The sequence below is a fragment of the Megachile rotundata genome, chromosome 13 (genome assembly GCF_050947335.1).
Source record: "Megachile rotundata isolate GNS110a chromosome 13, iyMegRotu1, whole genome shotgun sequence".
Classification (NCBI taxonomy): Eukaryota; Metazoa; Arthropoda; class Insecta; order Hymenoptera; family Megachilidae; genus Megachile; species Megachile rotundata.
This window is the reverse complement of record NC_134995.1, coordinates 7,431,448-7,448,007: the sequence shown is the minus strand read 5'-3', so window position 1 is coordinate 7,448,007 and position 16,560 is coordinate 7,431,448. Positions and strand designations below refer to the sequence as shown.

The window sequence follows — 16,560 nt, the reverse complement described above, 5'->3', positions numbered from 1 at the left end:
TTAGAAAGATTTTTTAATATGTACTTCAGGATCTTCATCTGAAATATTAGTTTAAAAAATGTTTACGTAACTTGAAAGAAATTTTTAAAGACGTAGAATCATCTAAAATGAGATTTTATATAATATAGCAGTTTAGATAAGATAGTATATGCAGTATTTTAATCTTCGTAGCAATTGTAAAAATTTGATGAGATTTCAAGACACAAAAGGGTTAGGCTAACTTTTGACCACATATGAAAAATAAATGAATCAATCAAATTTTTATTATATTACAGACCGAATTTATGCTTTCCCGGTCCTGAAAACCTGCCAAAAGTGAAAATTAGTAAATGACAACACATAAAAAATTAAAAACCGTAAATTTCGTGTTAATAATGAAAAATGATAAGTGATCATGTAAGTTCTTGATTGACCAATAATATCAACAGGAGCGATCATATATCTTGGAGGGTAGTAAAACGAGCGATTATATGTGTGCTTAAATAAATGAATCACATTTTGGATTAACGACGAAACAGCAAATCGATGTACCTCGAAGCTATGGCTCGTGCTCATCGTTATTACGAGCTTAACAAACAGGTGGTTGTAAAAAAAGCCTTTCTCCTCGAGTCATTCGAGGTATGCAAGCCACCTCGATACAACGGTGGCTCGTATTTACAACGAAGCAGGTGCCGATCAATTTAGTGTTCACCGACAATACCCGATATTTACTTCCAGAGAAAATGATATAGAAATATAACGGCGGTGACTTCCGAAAGTAATTAAAATTAAAAAACAACCCTTAACACGGAATATTTATTTCTAGAGAAAAAACTAAACTCTACCACTTTGTTATTAGATCTGTTTTCAGTTCTCACAAAATATATTTAGTAATTTAATAGTTATTGTCTTATAAATATATTTAGTCCAGAGCAATTTTATAATGCGACAAACAATTTTTAATATTGAAGCAATTTTAAAAAAATATAAATTGTTATAAGTATTCAAATTTTCTAATAAACTTCAAATTTTTAATGAAGTGATAAAGTTTGGAAGAAAATAATTTTTGATTTATTAATTACCCTTTTAATTGCAATTTTTTTAGGTTTAATTGGTTAAGTAAGAAGACAGCTGTCGAATTAGTGTCAAAGTATCTGTGTGAACTCTATGTCTACAAATGTCTCTATATTAGAGATTTTTCGAGCCGTTCTTTGAACTCTTTCGCCGGCTGCCAAAATGGACTGCACGCTTATTTCCTGAGAAAAGAAAGCAACGTCGAATCCTTATTATTGCCGAATGAATGCGAAATGCAACGCGATCTGGGCCGATGCACCCTTTCGTGGTACAATGTGCGCACGTTCACCGGGCCCTGCACCCCTTAACGTCACGAATACCATCATCTCGTTCTTTATTTTCTTCGTGGACAATACCAGACACGATCGACCGTCTGCTTAAACGTATGACCGTCGAATCGCCAGATGAGAGATACAATTCTTTAAATCGGTGATGGACACATCGAGAGACTTTAAATCGGTGAGGGGCACAAAGGGCATTGATGGACGGTGATGGCTTCAGTAATCTTGAGATTCATTCATTAATTCTAAATTAAAGAAGTTGGAAATTCTGGTCATTTGCAAATTAAAAAATATTGGAAATTTGAATCTTTGTAATTTGAAAATTTAACAATCTAAAAATTTGCAAATTCGATAAAATATGATTGCAAAAATGTGCAAATTCAATAAAATATGATTGCAAAAATTTGCAAATGCAATAAAATATGATTGCAAAAATTTGCAAATGCAATATTCAATAAAATTATCAAATTCATTCTACCACTCTCAATAATATAAATATTTTTAATCATGTCCACTAAACAGTCCTACTCCTAAAGTATTAAATTCTATTTACGTTAAAATTGACAATTCTCAAAAACCTCAAACTCAGCATATCAGTAACTAAAGACTTCTTTGAAGTTCACCGATGCAACGATAAGAAAATGTCTGACCACATTTCACTTCTCAAGCACAAATAATCCTGCAGTCGGAGGGTGTAAATCCTTCGGGCGACAATGATCAAGGGGTTAATTTCGAGCCATTAGTACTTGTCCGGGGACAAGTGTTAACTTTCCCAGTGTTTGTTCGAACAACTTCGGTGAGTCGATGAGTTATGACATTTCTAATGTTCGCTCGTGTCCAGTCGAGTTGCAACCCTTTCTGAAGGGTGCTATTTTCGACAAAAAACGACGAAAAAAGTGTGTACAAAACCGGACCCCAAACGTGTCTAGACATCTGTGTGTACTCATGTATCGATAGTAAAACAGTACTTTGTATCTGATATAAATAAAAAATAATACAAAAATAAATAATTGCAAATTTGTAATTAAATCTTGAATTACATCAAAGATATAATTGTCTGGTAATTAATGAAAGTGAAATAATACGGAATAATCTTTAAGGGAGAAATTATTGCAGAAATATATTTATACAGTTTTATAATTAATTAATTAATTTTTTTAGAATATAGTCTTGTCATTAATTTTGAATAATTATTGCAATATTTAATTTAGTAATAAAATTATTATTATATACTAGTAAATTAGTTTTTAAAAATTCAGTAAGTATCAGCAATACCATTTTTGATAAATAATTATTTTATTGCAAGACACTCAAACACATTGTGATTACAATCATAATAAAATTCAATATAATTATTGGATAATTGATACAAATTTTCAATTTTATTGATCTAATATCTCTTTTGGTATACAATTTTTTCCTACAATTTGTAGTTCATACATTTCGAAATACATTCAACGACAAAAACAACCCCCATAAATTTTCCCACAGTGAAACGATTAAACTTAATCAACATTCGCAACAATACGATTCATTTCCCCTCCCCGAAATTCGCAAAGAAAATTCAGAATCGTCGAGATACCGCATAGAAAAGCGCAGTATTCAACATGGAGGCGGATGAACTCTCAATAAATTCAACATTTGAAAACGGGAGCGAAACAATAACGGGATACCCACGTTCGCGGTTATTTTTCCCCCGTTGAAAGAAGCCAGAAACTCGGCGCGGACAAAAACACGAGCTCGCCCGAATCCTTTGATAAAACCTAGAGGGGGTGGTTCGCCGCGATCCGCCCCTGTGTACGGCGTACAAATTTTTCTCGAAGGGTTCGCGACTCCACCCCATCAAGTTTGTCGAAAGGGTGGTTCCTATAATTGCGAGGGTTACCGTCGTCATCCCTTAACGAGGGATAAAAGTCTCTCCCAATGCTATTTTACCTCCTTTCATCCCCCGCCCGGCCCGACGAACCACCCGCGACGACCCTGACATTTACGCGAACGATGGAAACGCGGCTTAATTGAGGCAAAGGCAGGCCTTGCATAATTAATCGCGAGCGAAAATAAAGGCGTCCCGAACTTCGATTCGTTCGATGTTGGTGAACTTTATGCTGTTATATTGCCGCGGCATTATACTGCATTGTTTTTAGAATTTAGATGTGGATTTGGTGTAATTAAATGCTTATTCACACGTTCGATAAAATAATTTAATTAGTTGAGTCTTTGATTGTTTTCGTTATTGTGAAATTAAAATATTTAATTTATTATATTGATTATTTATTGATTGAAGTAAATTCATTTTTAATCATTGTAATCATTTATTGTGTTAGGTATGTAATTATATTATAATCATTAAATATTAATTATAATCATCAATCATTAATTATAATCACATATGTATAATGATATTATTATTTTTATTAATTTAATAACATTAATTTAAATTGGTGTTGTAAGAGTAGTTCAATAAAAATAAATATAACTAATTTCACATATCATGCTATATATTATAGGGAATATTTATATCACTAGAAATTATAATTATATTATATACACATTGTAATGTACATATTATATGAATAATTGTATACATCTATAAAATTGAACAACTATATGAAGAATTCAATATTATTCATTATAATCGTAATTAATAATAAAATCTTTTTAATATAGTTATATAGTAATTTTTTATTGCATTCAATATACGCGTCCAAACTAAAAATACATAAATTTACAAGAAAAATATTAATTAAAGTACCAAAATAATTCAGGGAACGTAACGCGTTGTACGTAATATCTCTGAGTCACGGTAATTAGTGATTAATTGGAATTGTCGGATGGTGTTGAAGGATTGGATATTCGTGGAGGAACGAATAGAGGAAAGATAGAGAAATGGAATAGTGAAATATGCGTTCTGGTCGCGGCCATTAAAAACGGAAACCGCGAACTAGACAGCCGGGAAACGACGACAAGGGGACAGAGGGAGAGGTTCCTAAAACGTCGTTCCCTCTTAAAATTAATCCGCGAGGGTTGCAAATAGCCTGTTTGACGAGCGGCCAATTCTCTCGCGCGAATCGCGTGGATGCCACTTCCCTGCGTACTTTCGCCTATTCTAACCAGGAGAACACTGGCAAGAGGAAACGAGAAGAAAGAAACGCAGACGGGCAAAACTACCGTTTCTACCGTGCTGCTAGACAAATGAGCAGTCCTTTTCTTGTTTTGTTCGAACTTTTCTCGCTTAACTTGTCGAGGAGATTCGGGGTAGTTTAACGAATTTTAGGATAATGAATATTATTGAAGAATGCATAATTTATTAAATACTAAATGTTCAGTTATTGGTTAATTCATTTTTTCATAAATAATAATTGCGTAGTTTCACTAGAATTTTGGAGATATTAATGCATTTCTTTTGAAATTCTTAAATTTCAGATATGTTTGGAGATTTCCAAATATTGAAACACTCACGGTGTTAAACGAAGTACTCAAATTTCGAATTCCTGGATTTAATAAAACCCCCTGAATTTCTAAGTCTTTATATTTTCAAATTTCTAAGCTTTCTAGATCTAGTTTACTAAGATTATCTAAGCTTACTAGATCCCAATATCCCTAGATCGCAATATCTCCAGATCCAAATATCCCTAGATCCCAATATCCTTAGATCTCAATATCCCTAGGTCCCAATATCCCTATATCGCAATGTCACTAGATCTCAGTATCACTAGATTCCAATATCCCAAGATTCGAGCATTCCTATATCCAAATATCGCTAGATCACAATATCCCTAGATTGCACTGTTACTAAATCTAAGTATCACTAGATCCCAATATCCCTAAATTCGAGCATTCCTAGATCCAAATATCCCTGGGTCACAATATCCCTAGATTGCAGTGTTACAAGATCTTAGTATCACTAGATCCAAATATCTCCAGATCCAAATATACCTAGTTCCCAATATCCCTAGATTCGAGCATTCCTAGATCCAAATCTCCCTAGGTCACAATATCCCTAGATTGCAGTGTTACTAGCTCTCAGTATCACTAGATCCAAATATACCTAGGTCCCAGTATCCCTAGATTGCAGTGTTACTAGATCTCAGTATCACTAGATCCAAATATCCCTAGATCTAAATATCCCTAGATCCCAATATCCCTAGATTGCAGTGTTACTAGCTCTCAGTGTCACTAGATCCAAATATACCTAGGTCCCAGTATCCCTAGATTGCAGTGTTACAAGATCTCAGTATCACTAGATCCAAATATCCCTAGATCTAAATATCCCTAGATCCCAATATCCCTAGATTCGAGCATTTCTAGATCCAAATATCCTTGGGTCACAATATCCCTAGATTGCAGTGTTACTAGCTCTCAGTATCACTAGATCCAAATATACCTAGGTCCCAGTATCCCTAGATTGCAGTGTTACAAGATCTCAGTATCACTAGATCCAAATATCCCCAGATCCAAATATACCTAGTTCCCAATATCCCTAGATTCGAGCATTCCTAGATCCAAATGTCCCTAGGTCACAATATCCCTAGATTGCAGTGTTACTAGCTCTCAGTATCACTAGATTCAAATATACCTAGGTCCCAATATCCCTAGATTGCAGTGTTACTAGAACTCAGTATCACTAGATCCAAATATCCCTAGATCTAAATATCCCTAGATCCCAATATTCCTAGACCCCAATGTCCCCAGATCTCATTATCACTAGATTTCAATATCACTAGACCCCAATATCCCCAGATTCCTAAGTTCCAGTTCCCCTAGGTTCCAGTACCCATAGATACAAATGTTCCTATTATATCCAAAAATCCCCAAATGCAATATCTACAGATTCTAACAGTCCTACGACCGAATATCCTTACACCTGAATATCTTACAAACACGCAATTTTCTATTAACTCTACCATCATCATACAACCTCACCTTACCTCTAAAAAGAACATACAATAACAAGAGCGTGTATCTACATAAGGCTTTCCTCTGTATTTCTTTAGATCGTGGACAAACTCTCAGAAAATTGAAAGCAACCGACGGAAACGTATTACTCTTGCGAGTAACTGTCTCGTGCGTAGGAAATGTGTTACCCTTAGCAAAAGGAAAATAACGTTGCGCGAAAGCGTAGACATAGCCCAGCGAGTTCGCGCCCCGTGGCACGAGAGGAACCTTTTCCAATTGACGTCATAGACGCACTCTTTTACCCTTTTTTCCCTCCCCCTTTCGTCCTCGCTGGCCCCACCATTTGCGTGCAACGGGTTAAGAATACAGCGTCGCGGGATTACTTTCGTCCCGTGTGTTGCAACGTTCTGCACTGGGAATAGCCGGTGGCCAGGGCTGAATTAACGGCCGTTCTATCGAGACTATATATCCGTGTTTTGTGCACCTTCTCGACGTCGACGACGACCAGGACGTCGACGGACGAACGAATTCTACGCTTTCGACATTCTTTTCCTCGCTGAGCCCCGCAACGCCGCGTTCCCGTTCCGTTTTCGCTTTCGATTTCTTGCCGAGCCGATTTTTCGACTGCACTCGGCGGACTTATACAGGACTTAATATTTAGACTTATGCAGGATTAACCATACTTATTTTATACAAACACATTTGATCTACATCGAAAATTTGTAAATTTCTTTTCGACTATATTGTAATACTTTTACGTCACATGTGATAATACATGAAAAATAATTTACATATGAAACAATGCATGAAAAATAATTTTCTTGCAAACCCTCTTCGTTTAATAACCTCAAGTTTCAATATTTTTCATGAAAGTTAAATGATTAAAACAAACATCTTTTCGTTTATATTAAAACAAAATTCTGAACAGCATTTTTTGCTTTAAAATCGTGTGCCTCTTTTCCAGCAAAGTTAACCGAAGAACGTTCACTAAATTTCGCGGTAACTCGTGCATAACAAATAGCGTCGGTTCCGAATGTAGGTCATCGAAAGCAGAAGAATTTTAACGGGGAGCAGATATTTTGTTCTTTTTCTGATTGGTGGCATCGCGGTTTCGTTCGTGTCAAAAATGCTTTTAGGTATCGGGGAATGTCAACATTCGCAGACGGAAGTAGCAGACGGCTGCAGAGGACGATGGCCCATGTGAACACGGAAATACGTGTGTGGTGTTGGCATAATGCATAGTTGAACCACGCGTCCCCGTGCACACGTGTTCGTTATCTCTGTGCGAGATACTGGCTCACGTGTACCTTACCCGCGTATCTTGACGCGGTTGATATTTTTGGACACGGTATACATGGACTTCTTACACGCCTTTTAATCGTATCGCGCGCCTTCTCCTATTCATAAATTCGACGATTCGCGTAGCGCGAGTTCATGGTTTATAATGCGTTCTCGAGAATTTGGCAATGCGGGAATTCTTAGTTTGGAGAGTTGCAATTTTGAGATTTTGAGATTTTGGGTGGAGGAGTTGGAAGTTTGGGAATTTTGGGGATTTGGGAAATTTGGAGAATTTGAGAAGTTTGGAAATTTTGGGGATTTGAGAAGTTTGGGAATTTTGGAGATTTGTGGAATATCGGGATTTGGAAAATTTGAAGATTTGGAAGTTTTAGGATTTGGGAACTTTGGGGATTTGAGAATTTAGAAATTTGGGAATTTTGGAGTATTTGAGGAATTTAGGGAATTTGGGGATTTGGGAATTTGGGAAGTTTGGGAATTTTAGGGATTTGGGAATTTGGGGAATTCGGGGAGTTTCGGGATTTTAGAACTTTGAGAATTGGAAATTTGGGGATTTGGGGAATTTTGAGACTTGGGAAATTTCGGGATTTTTGAACTTTGGAGATTGGAAATTTGGGGATTTGGAAATTTTGGGACTTGGTAAATTTGGGGATTTGAGAAATTTGGGGAATTTAGGGAATCTGGGGATTTGAGAAGTTTGGGGATTGGAAATTTTGGGATTTGGAGAATTTTGGGACTTAGGAAATTTGGGGATTTGGAGAATGTTGGGACTTGGGAAATTTGGGGGATTTGGGGAATTTTGAAGGATTTGGGGAATTTGTAGATTTAGAAAATTTAGAGATTTGAGAAATTTGGGGATTTTTGAGTATTTGGGGAATCTGGGGATTTGGGAAATTTGGGGATTCGGGGAATTTGAAAAATTTGCAAGTTTAGGATTTTCAAAATTTCGAAATTTGGAGAATTTAATGATTTAGAGGTTTTGAAAATGCAGAAACTTAGAAATATAGGTATGTAGAAGATGTAAACATTTGAGGACTTAAGCATTTGGAAAATTAAAGAATTTATAAATGTGTTGATTTCAGAATATATACAATTTCAAAACTTAGTCATTTCAAAATTTAGGGAATTTGAAGACTTGAAGAATTTAAAAATCTAGGAATTTAGAAATTTATGAATTTAGAAGATTTAAAAATTTGAAGATTTAAGGATATGGCAATTTGGAAATCTATAGATTCTAGAATTTGAGAGATTTCAAAACAGCAATTTAAAAATTTGAGAAATTTAAAAATCTAGGAATTCAGAAATTTATTAATTTAAGAGATTTAAATATTTGAAGATTCAAGGATATTGCAATTTAGAGAATTTAGAAATCTGTGACTTTCAGAATTTGAGAAATATGGAAACTTAGCGATTTCATAATTTGGGAAATTTAAAAATCTTGAACAATTTAAAGATCTATAAATTTAGAAATTTATGAATATAACTCTTTGTAAATACGCAAATTTGTACTTTTGCATATTCTAAATATTGCACTAAATTCAATGGATCATCCGTTTATTGATTTTCCACAATAAAAGACGATCTACGAATCTGCACTGCCGAGATCCTCCCACGCATTTTCGACCAGCTGATCTCAATTCTTTCGAATCGCACAATGCACCGCCTTTAAAGCTCACCACTTTAAGGCACCCTTTGTGTCACTGCTGACTGAAAGAAAATCGAGAAAACGCTGCTTGCGATTTAAACCCAGGCTCGCTGTAGATTCTGTAGACAGCAAAGAGCGGAAAAAGAAAAAGAAAAAAGAATTCGTTGTGCAAGAGTCGATGGCGCAAATCGAAAGAAGGTAACAACAACCTGAGCTGACGGGCTTTTGTTCGTTTTGGACGAAGGACGATCAGGTAGATTTTGAAAAATGGGAGAATTGATGACAATTTTAAATGGCGAAATTGCGTGGAAATTTAGAAATGTGCATTTGCAAATTTTTGATTTAGAGATTCAATTTTTGTTATTTTTTAGTTCAGTTTGAATTCTAAAGGTTGGAAGTCAGCAATTATAAATTTTTGTTAGTTTTATTTCTGTTAGTTTCAAATTTCTATTAGTTCTATTTCTATTATTTTTATTTTTATTATTTCTATTTCTATTACTTCTATTTCTATTTATTTCTATTTTTATTATTTCAGTTTATATTTATTTCTACTTCAATTATTTCTATTTCTATTATTTCTACTTCTATTATTCCTATTTCTACTTATTTCTATTTTTATTAACTCAGTTTCTATTTATTTCTATTTCTACTTATTTCTGTTTCTATTATTTCTACTTCTATTATTTCTATTTCTATTATTCCTATTTCTACTTATTTCTATTTTTATTATTTCAGTTTCTATTTATTTCTATTTCAACTTATTCCTGTTTCTATTTATTTCTACTTCAATTATTTCTACAACATTTCGATTATTTCTGTGTCTAGTATTCCTATTTTCATTTGAAAAATTCCTTTCACTTTCTAATTTTCATTATTTCTAATATGTCACAAATTTCTATTATATTTAAATTTCTGCTATGTCACTTTCTATGATATTTAAATTTTTACTATGTCCAAATTTCTACAATATTTAAATTTCTACTGTCACAAATTTCTATTACATTTAAATTGTTACTACATCACAAATTTCTACAATATTTCAATTTCAATTTCATCCAAATTTCTATTATTTCTATCTCACAAAATTTAGTTTTCCTCAATTTTCAGTATATATTTTTGCTCCAATTTCCCAAAACAAATAATATACATTTCTATTCCACTTTCCGAAGCACAGAAATATACATCATCGATCACGAATCCGAGAAGCAAACTTCTCACTATATTTTCTCAACTTCCTAGTTCAGAGAGCAGCTGTAAAACTTCTCCCTACAGTCAATAACTAAGTTCCCGAAACTTTGGTCTGCATTTAATTTCGCTCGGAAACTTTCCGAGCTTTAGAAACTTTCCGCTTGAGAAAATTTGTAATTAATGGTTGGAAGTTATCTAGTATTAATAGCTTCGTGTTTATGCAGCTATTTATTCAGCCACTTTCTATCTAGGTATTCAACCACTTCTACGTATATTCATCTTTCTTACTTTTAGGTAGGTATTTCACTTGGAAACAGATAAGGGCTTTGTATTCTTGCTTGATACTGCAAATTAATTATTTTGCATAGATGTGAGTAGAAGATGTAATCAATTGTGTAATAATAATAAATGTATAATAATAAATCAATAACTAAGTTTAGTGTGGCATTATGTTTGGAAGATTTGAATTTATTAAAAATATAATAATAAAAGTATAATAATAAAAGTATAATAATAAATCAATAACTAAGTTTAGTGTGACATTGTGTTTGGGAGATTTGAATTTATTAAAAAAAAAAATTAAATCATTTGCATTTATAACCTTTTAGAATTCATTCCTAAAGAGGTTAATAGCTATTTATGTTTCGCCAAAGAATAATGATCTTACTATAATATTATACAATAACCCATTTGTAACCTTATAGAAACCACCCTTAATGAGGTTAAAAACTATACATTTACGTTTCATCGAAGAATAATGAAATAACTAAGTTTGGAATAACATTGTGTCCAACAGAGTTAGAATTACTCAAAAAAAAAAATTGAATCACCTTCATTTGTAACGTTAAAGAAACCATCCCTAAAGAGGTTAATAATTTTACGTTTCATCGAAGTATAATGAAATAACTAGGTTTGGAGTAACATTGTATCCAGTAGAGTTGAAATTATTAGAAAAAAATTGAATCACCTCCATTTGTAACCTTAGAGAAACCATCCCTAAAGAAGTTAATAACTATTTAAGTTTCATCGAAGAATAATGAAGTAACTAGATTTAACATTGTGTCCGATAAACTCAGAAATATTTTTAAAAAATTAAATCACCTCCATTTGTAACCCTACAGAAACCATCCCTAAAGAGATTAATTACCGGTACAGTTGGAGTAACTCAAAAATAAATTAAATCTCCGTAACTTGAAAAAGCCACCCCTAAAAAGGTTAACCCATAAACGTAGAATAATAAAATAACCAGATTTGTAAATAACATTACGTTTTTCCGGTAGAGTTGGAATTAAATATCCAGATTCATTAGCCCCCGTGGCACGTCTCGTGACGCACGAGACGGCACTCTTTTGATCGTGTCCCTCTCCGGCGTTCGCCACCTTCTTCTCTTTCTCTGTTTGCCACTCCAAAATGGCCACACGCAGCCGGCATAGCGTCTTCTGGTATAAATACATATGAGAACTGGGTCGCTGCCCTGAACCCCAGTCGCTGCATCGTCTACGAGCTTTCCTCGTCGCTCCCCGGAAGTCTTACCTTTGACCCCGTCGACGACCGTGTTTCCGCCGGCAATTAGTCAGCCGCGTTGCAAAGGTAATATTGATTATGTTAACGAGGCGGCTCTGAGCTTCTTTAAATTCCTACGTTCCTCCTCTTCGCTCGTGTCGTCGCGGTGTCATGAAACTTGGTCAACTTCTTCAAAGCTTCTTTTTTCTTTTCCTCTACTTTTTATCGCGCTACTGAATCTAGGGACGGAGGTTCACGGATATTCGAGCTGCATGAATATTTCAAGTCTATGGTTGGATTATGGTATTTATGGTTGTTGGGATATTTGGGATTTGAGGATGTGGACGTATACGGACGTAAGAATTATCGTATTTGGAATATAAGGCCATCTGGTGATATTTGGGATCAAAAGATATGAATATCTGAGGATTATGGTATTTGGTACATGAGGTTCTTGCAATCTGATGATATTTGGAATTTAAGGATACGTCTATAGACCTAAGGATGATGGTATTTCTAATCTAATGTTGTTGCAATCTGCTAATATTCAGGACTCACAGATACTTCAGATTTAGGAATATTCAGGTCTACATATTTGTGATTTAGGGATGTTTACACCTATGGTTGGTGTAATAAGATATTTGGAATTTGAGGATGTAGACATAAGAATTATGGCATTTGGAATATAAAGTTCTTGCAATTTGATGATATTTGGAATCTAAGGACGTGGACATCTATGGACCTGAGGATGACGGTATTTCGAATCTAACGTTGTTGCAATCTGCTAATATTCAGGACTCACAGATACTTCAGATTTAGGTAATATTCAGGAGGTCCACATATTTGTCATTTAGGGATGTAGACAGCTATGGTTGGTGTAATAGGATATTTGGGTTTTGAAGATGTGAACATAAGAATTATGGCATTTGGAATATAAGATTCTTGCAATGTGATGATGATTAGAATGTAAGGATATGGACATCTACAAATGTAAGTTTTATTATATAATTGTTAGGATTATTATTTAAAATATAAGGTTCTTGCAATTTGATGATATTAGAGACTCAAGAATATGAACATCTATGTATCCAAAAATTATAATACTAAGAATCCAAAGTTGCTGCAATATGATTTAAGGATATTCAGTATGTCTAGACATTTAATTTCAATATAAAGAGCTAAAATTTCAGCTGAACATAGATTTCAGGAAAAATCCAAACCAAAGTTTAAGAAAAGATATCCGATATTCTGGACATAAAGTTGAGTTTAAAAGCTAGTGAAGCTGAATTGGGTCATTTCGTGACCATTAAGGGTTAATGATGTCCTAACATCCCCTAAATCGAACAGTTCTGCGAATGTCGGTCGCGTGACATCGATTAGATAATGTTATAGCACGAGGGTGTCCACCGCAGAAGGATTTCGGTGGACCTGTGTTCGCGGTTTGACGAAAAGTCGGCTTGGAGCTGTGGGCCGTGTGTCTGCCATATGACAATAACATCTGTGGCCCACGCCAAAGGTACGCGTACCTGCGCCGCGGACCATCTTGCAAGCCGGACCATACGAAACGAAATCGAAAGGTGTTCCTCATGGAGGACGCGACGGGAAACGCAGCTGGCAAAATATTTGCACGGTAGGGGAACGTCTAGCTTTGCGATTCTTGTAATTTCGCGATTAATTAACGCGATTTGTTTGCTGAAATCGTTCGAGAGTGCGTGACTAGGTATTTCCATTATTCTGAGGAGTATCATCTGGGGAATTTTGTGGTGGACTTTAACAATTATGTAAACTTTGGTTTTCGGGACTTTCGGAAGGGAAAGAAATTTTTCGAATTATTTGTATTGTGTTTGTACGTAATATCTGGGGAATTTTGTGGCGGAATTTATAGATGACATAAGCTCTTTTTTTGGGACTGTTGGTAGAAAATTTTCTGAGTTTATTGTAATTTAATGTATAAGTAAATTTAGTGTAATTAAATGTATAAGGTAACTTATTGTAAATAAATATGTAAGACAATTTGTTGTAATTAAATATATAAGGTAATTTGTAATTAAGTAGATAAGGTGATTTGTTGTAATTAAATGTGTAAGGTAATTTGCTGTAATTAAATATACAAGGTAATTTTTTGTAATTAAGTATATGAGGTAATTTAGTGCAATTTATATGTAAGGTAATTTATTGTAATTAAATAAAAGAAATAATTTATTATCATTGCCACTAGAAAATTCCATAACTTTTATTTCCCTTGCTAATGAAATTGTACCAATTAAATAATTATACAGAAATTGTAACAATTTAATTTGCTAAAAATATTACATAATTCTTTGAATAAATTATAATGATAGAAAAAGTTCAAATTTTGTAAAAAGAAATAAGTGTCAATTTATTATAATTGCAGTAAAATTTAAAATCTATTATTTCATACATTTCTATATGAAATACAATTTCTTTTGATATTATAAAATATTATTTAACGTTAATATATGTACAAATATTTATATCTATAAATTTAAATTTATATAAATTCAACATAAATAATATTTGTACATAAATTTTCAAAAATACATCCCTTTATTTTTCAGACACAAGTATTTAGTATCCTCACGTTAAATCAATTTTAAAATATTATTTTACTGAGCGTTTACCATTAGTTTTGTCTGCTGAACCATCCACCTGTTGTTTATTATATTAATCTACTGATTGCAACATGTCTGTTGTTTGCTTCTTTTATTGTGAACTCTGGGATAATTGGGTGGAGGTGTGAAATTTAGTTGGTTTTAATGAAAACTGTTTTGTTTGAACAGAGAAAACATTTGGACAACGTGTTTCTATTCAAACAGTGTAAATTTCATTGTTTAATTGTTTAACTAAGAAAAAAAGAGAAGAATAATTGTATCTATATAAACAATTCTATTCATAGTTATCTAATTTTTTTTTAAGTTTGGTCTAATAATTTCATCTATAAAAATTAAATTTGTTAAATGAGAATTTTAATTTTAATTTTCAAGAAAGTTAATGTAATAATTAATTAGAAATGTCATTCTAATTATTTTACAATTGTACTATCATTTATTAAATTGTAATTAATTTCAAATGTATAAATATTTAATTTAACAAACTAATTAAAAATTAAATTTTAATTTTCAATTGAGCAATTATTCAACTAACAATATATCTTTTAATTCTTAAATAGAAAGTACCTAATTAACAACGATAATTTAATCATTTAATACCATATTTATTTATGACATTTTCAATTTCTGTAATAAATACATTTTGCAACTCATAAAGACAAAAAATATTTTATATAATTTAAATCGTAGTACAATATATAATTAATATATTTGTCAAAATCTAAAAATTGTACCATGCATTCTATGTAGCATATTTACAATAGAATGCAAGGGTTATTATTACATTTATTAAATATTGTTATTATTGTTTATATTTACGGAAATGGTTCCTTCATTACCGACCGATCACGTGACAGATGTCGCCCACGCGCAGTCGTTTACGAAAACCGACTGTCGGTAATAAAGAAAGTTGATGGTCTCAATAAAAATTGAAAATGCATAAATATTTCATATTTTCAAAAATGAACAATAGAATTAATCAATTACAATTCCCACAAAATATTTTCTCATATTCATTAATTTATTTATTAAAATACTTCTGAAAATTTTATCAGAGATATCATGTTATCACATAAAAAGAATCTCTACTATTACTATTACTCCTCTATTTCATACAATAAATCATTCAAAACCCATACAGATCATTCTAGATCCTCATTTACATATAAACAATACGTTCTCATTTGTCTTCGAACGATTCGATATCTGTGGAAAATTACGTAAAAATTTAGATAATTCGCCGCAAGTGGAACGGTTTTAAAAAGAACGAAAGAAAAAAGGTTAATGCAAATGCACTGGCTCGTATCGTCGTCACGAATGCACACGATTTAACGATAAATAATCATACAACGATAAGAAAGTGAAAAAACCGACTATCTCCAGTGCAATTGAATTTTAAAAGAACGCTACGAGGATAACGATCGTTTTGCGCAGATTCGACCACTGCAGTAAGAAAATCGGGGATCGATGTCGGTCAAATAAACATATCAAAATATTCCCAGAGTAAGAACGAACCATTCGATAAACAGATTTATGAAATATCATAATATATCGTAACGTAATGACACGACAAAACGATTCCGCTGTTGCGGTTGCATCGGTGTACCCACTGACATAACCTCAAAATTGACCGCGATCATCCAGGTAGAAAAGAAACTAGGATTGTTTGAAGGAAAACACAAGCACGTCGAGAAGGTTCGCATCGGAAACGACGCAATGCCACGAAAAAAGTCAACGAAACTTGCGCAGGAGCTGGCAGCAAAGTCAAGAGCCCTCGCAGTTGACACATGTCAAGCGTGCAGTGCAACTCGAAAAAACGTCCGAGCCAGCGACAACACGCGATTACGAATACGGACGTAAAAATCGACACTCACCGCTGTGCCCGGTGTTGCTCGACGACTGGCCCATTATTCATGTGCCGACGGCGATGGTAGCCACGAGATAAAGTGATCGCGGTAGACTCACGTGAAAAAACGGACGCATGAGTGCGCGAGAGACCGACACATTTTTTGAAAAATACTATCACATCGTGTACCCGCAGTGTCGCTACGACAGAGACGGACGGCCG

The 16,560-nt window shown here is 33.6% G+C and overlaps 1 protein-coding gene across 2 annotated transcripts in view; it reads right to left on the bottom strand.

The window, feature by feature from the left end:
* The window catches only part of neur (E3 ubiquitin-protein ligase neur), a 132,982-nt gene that overhangs the window by 110,379 nt on the left and 6,043 nt on the right, over positions 1–16,560 (bottom strand). The window contains exon 1 of one of the 2 annotated variants that reach the window (XM_012293151.2): positions 16,367–16,508. The exons of the other annotated variant lie outside the window; for it this stretch is intronic. Coding sequence (XP_012148541.1) covers positions 16,367–16,400 — 34 coding nt within the window. The 5' untranslated portion in view covers positions 16,401–16,508. Of the gene's footprint in view, positions 1–16,366; positions 16,509–16,560 lie in introns of those variants that run through there. 2 annotated transcript variants of the gene reach the window in all.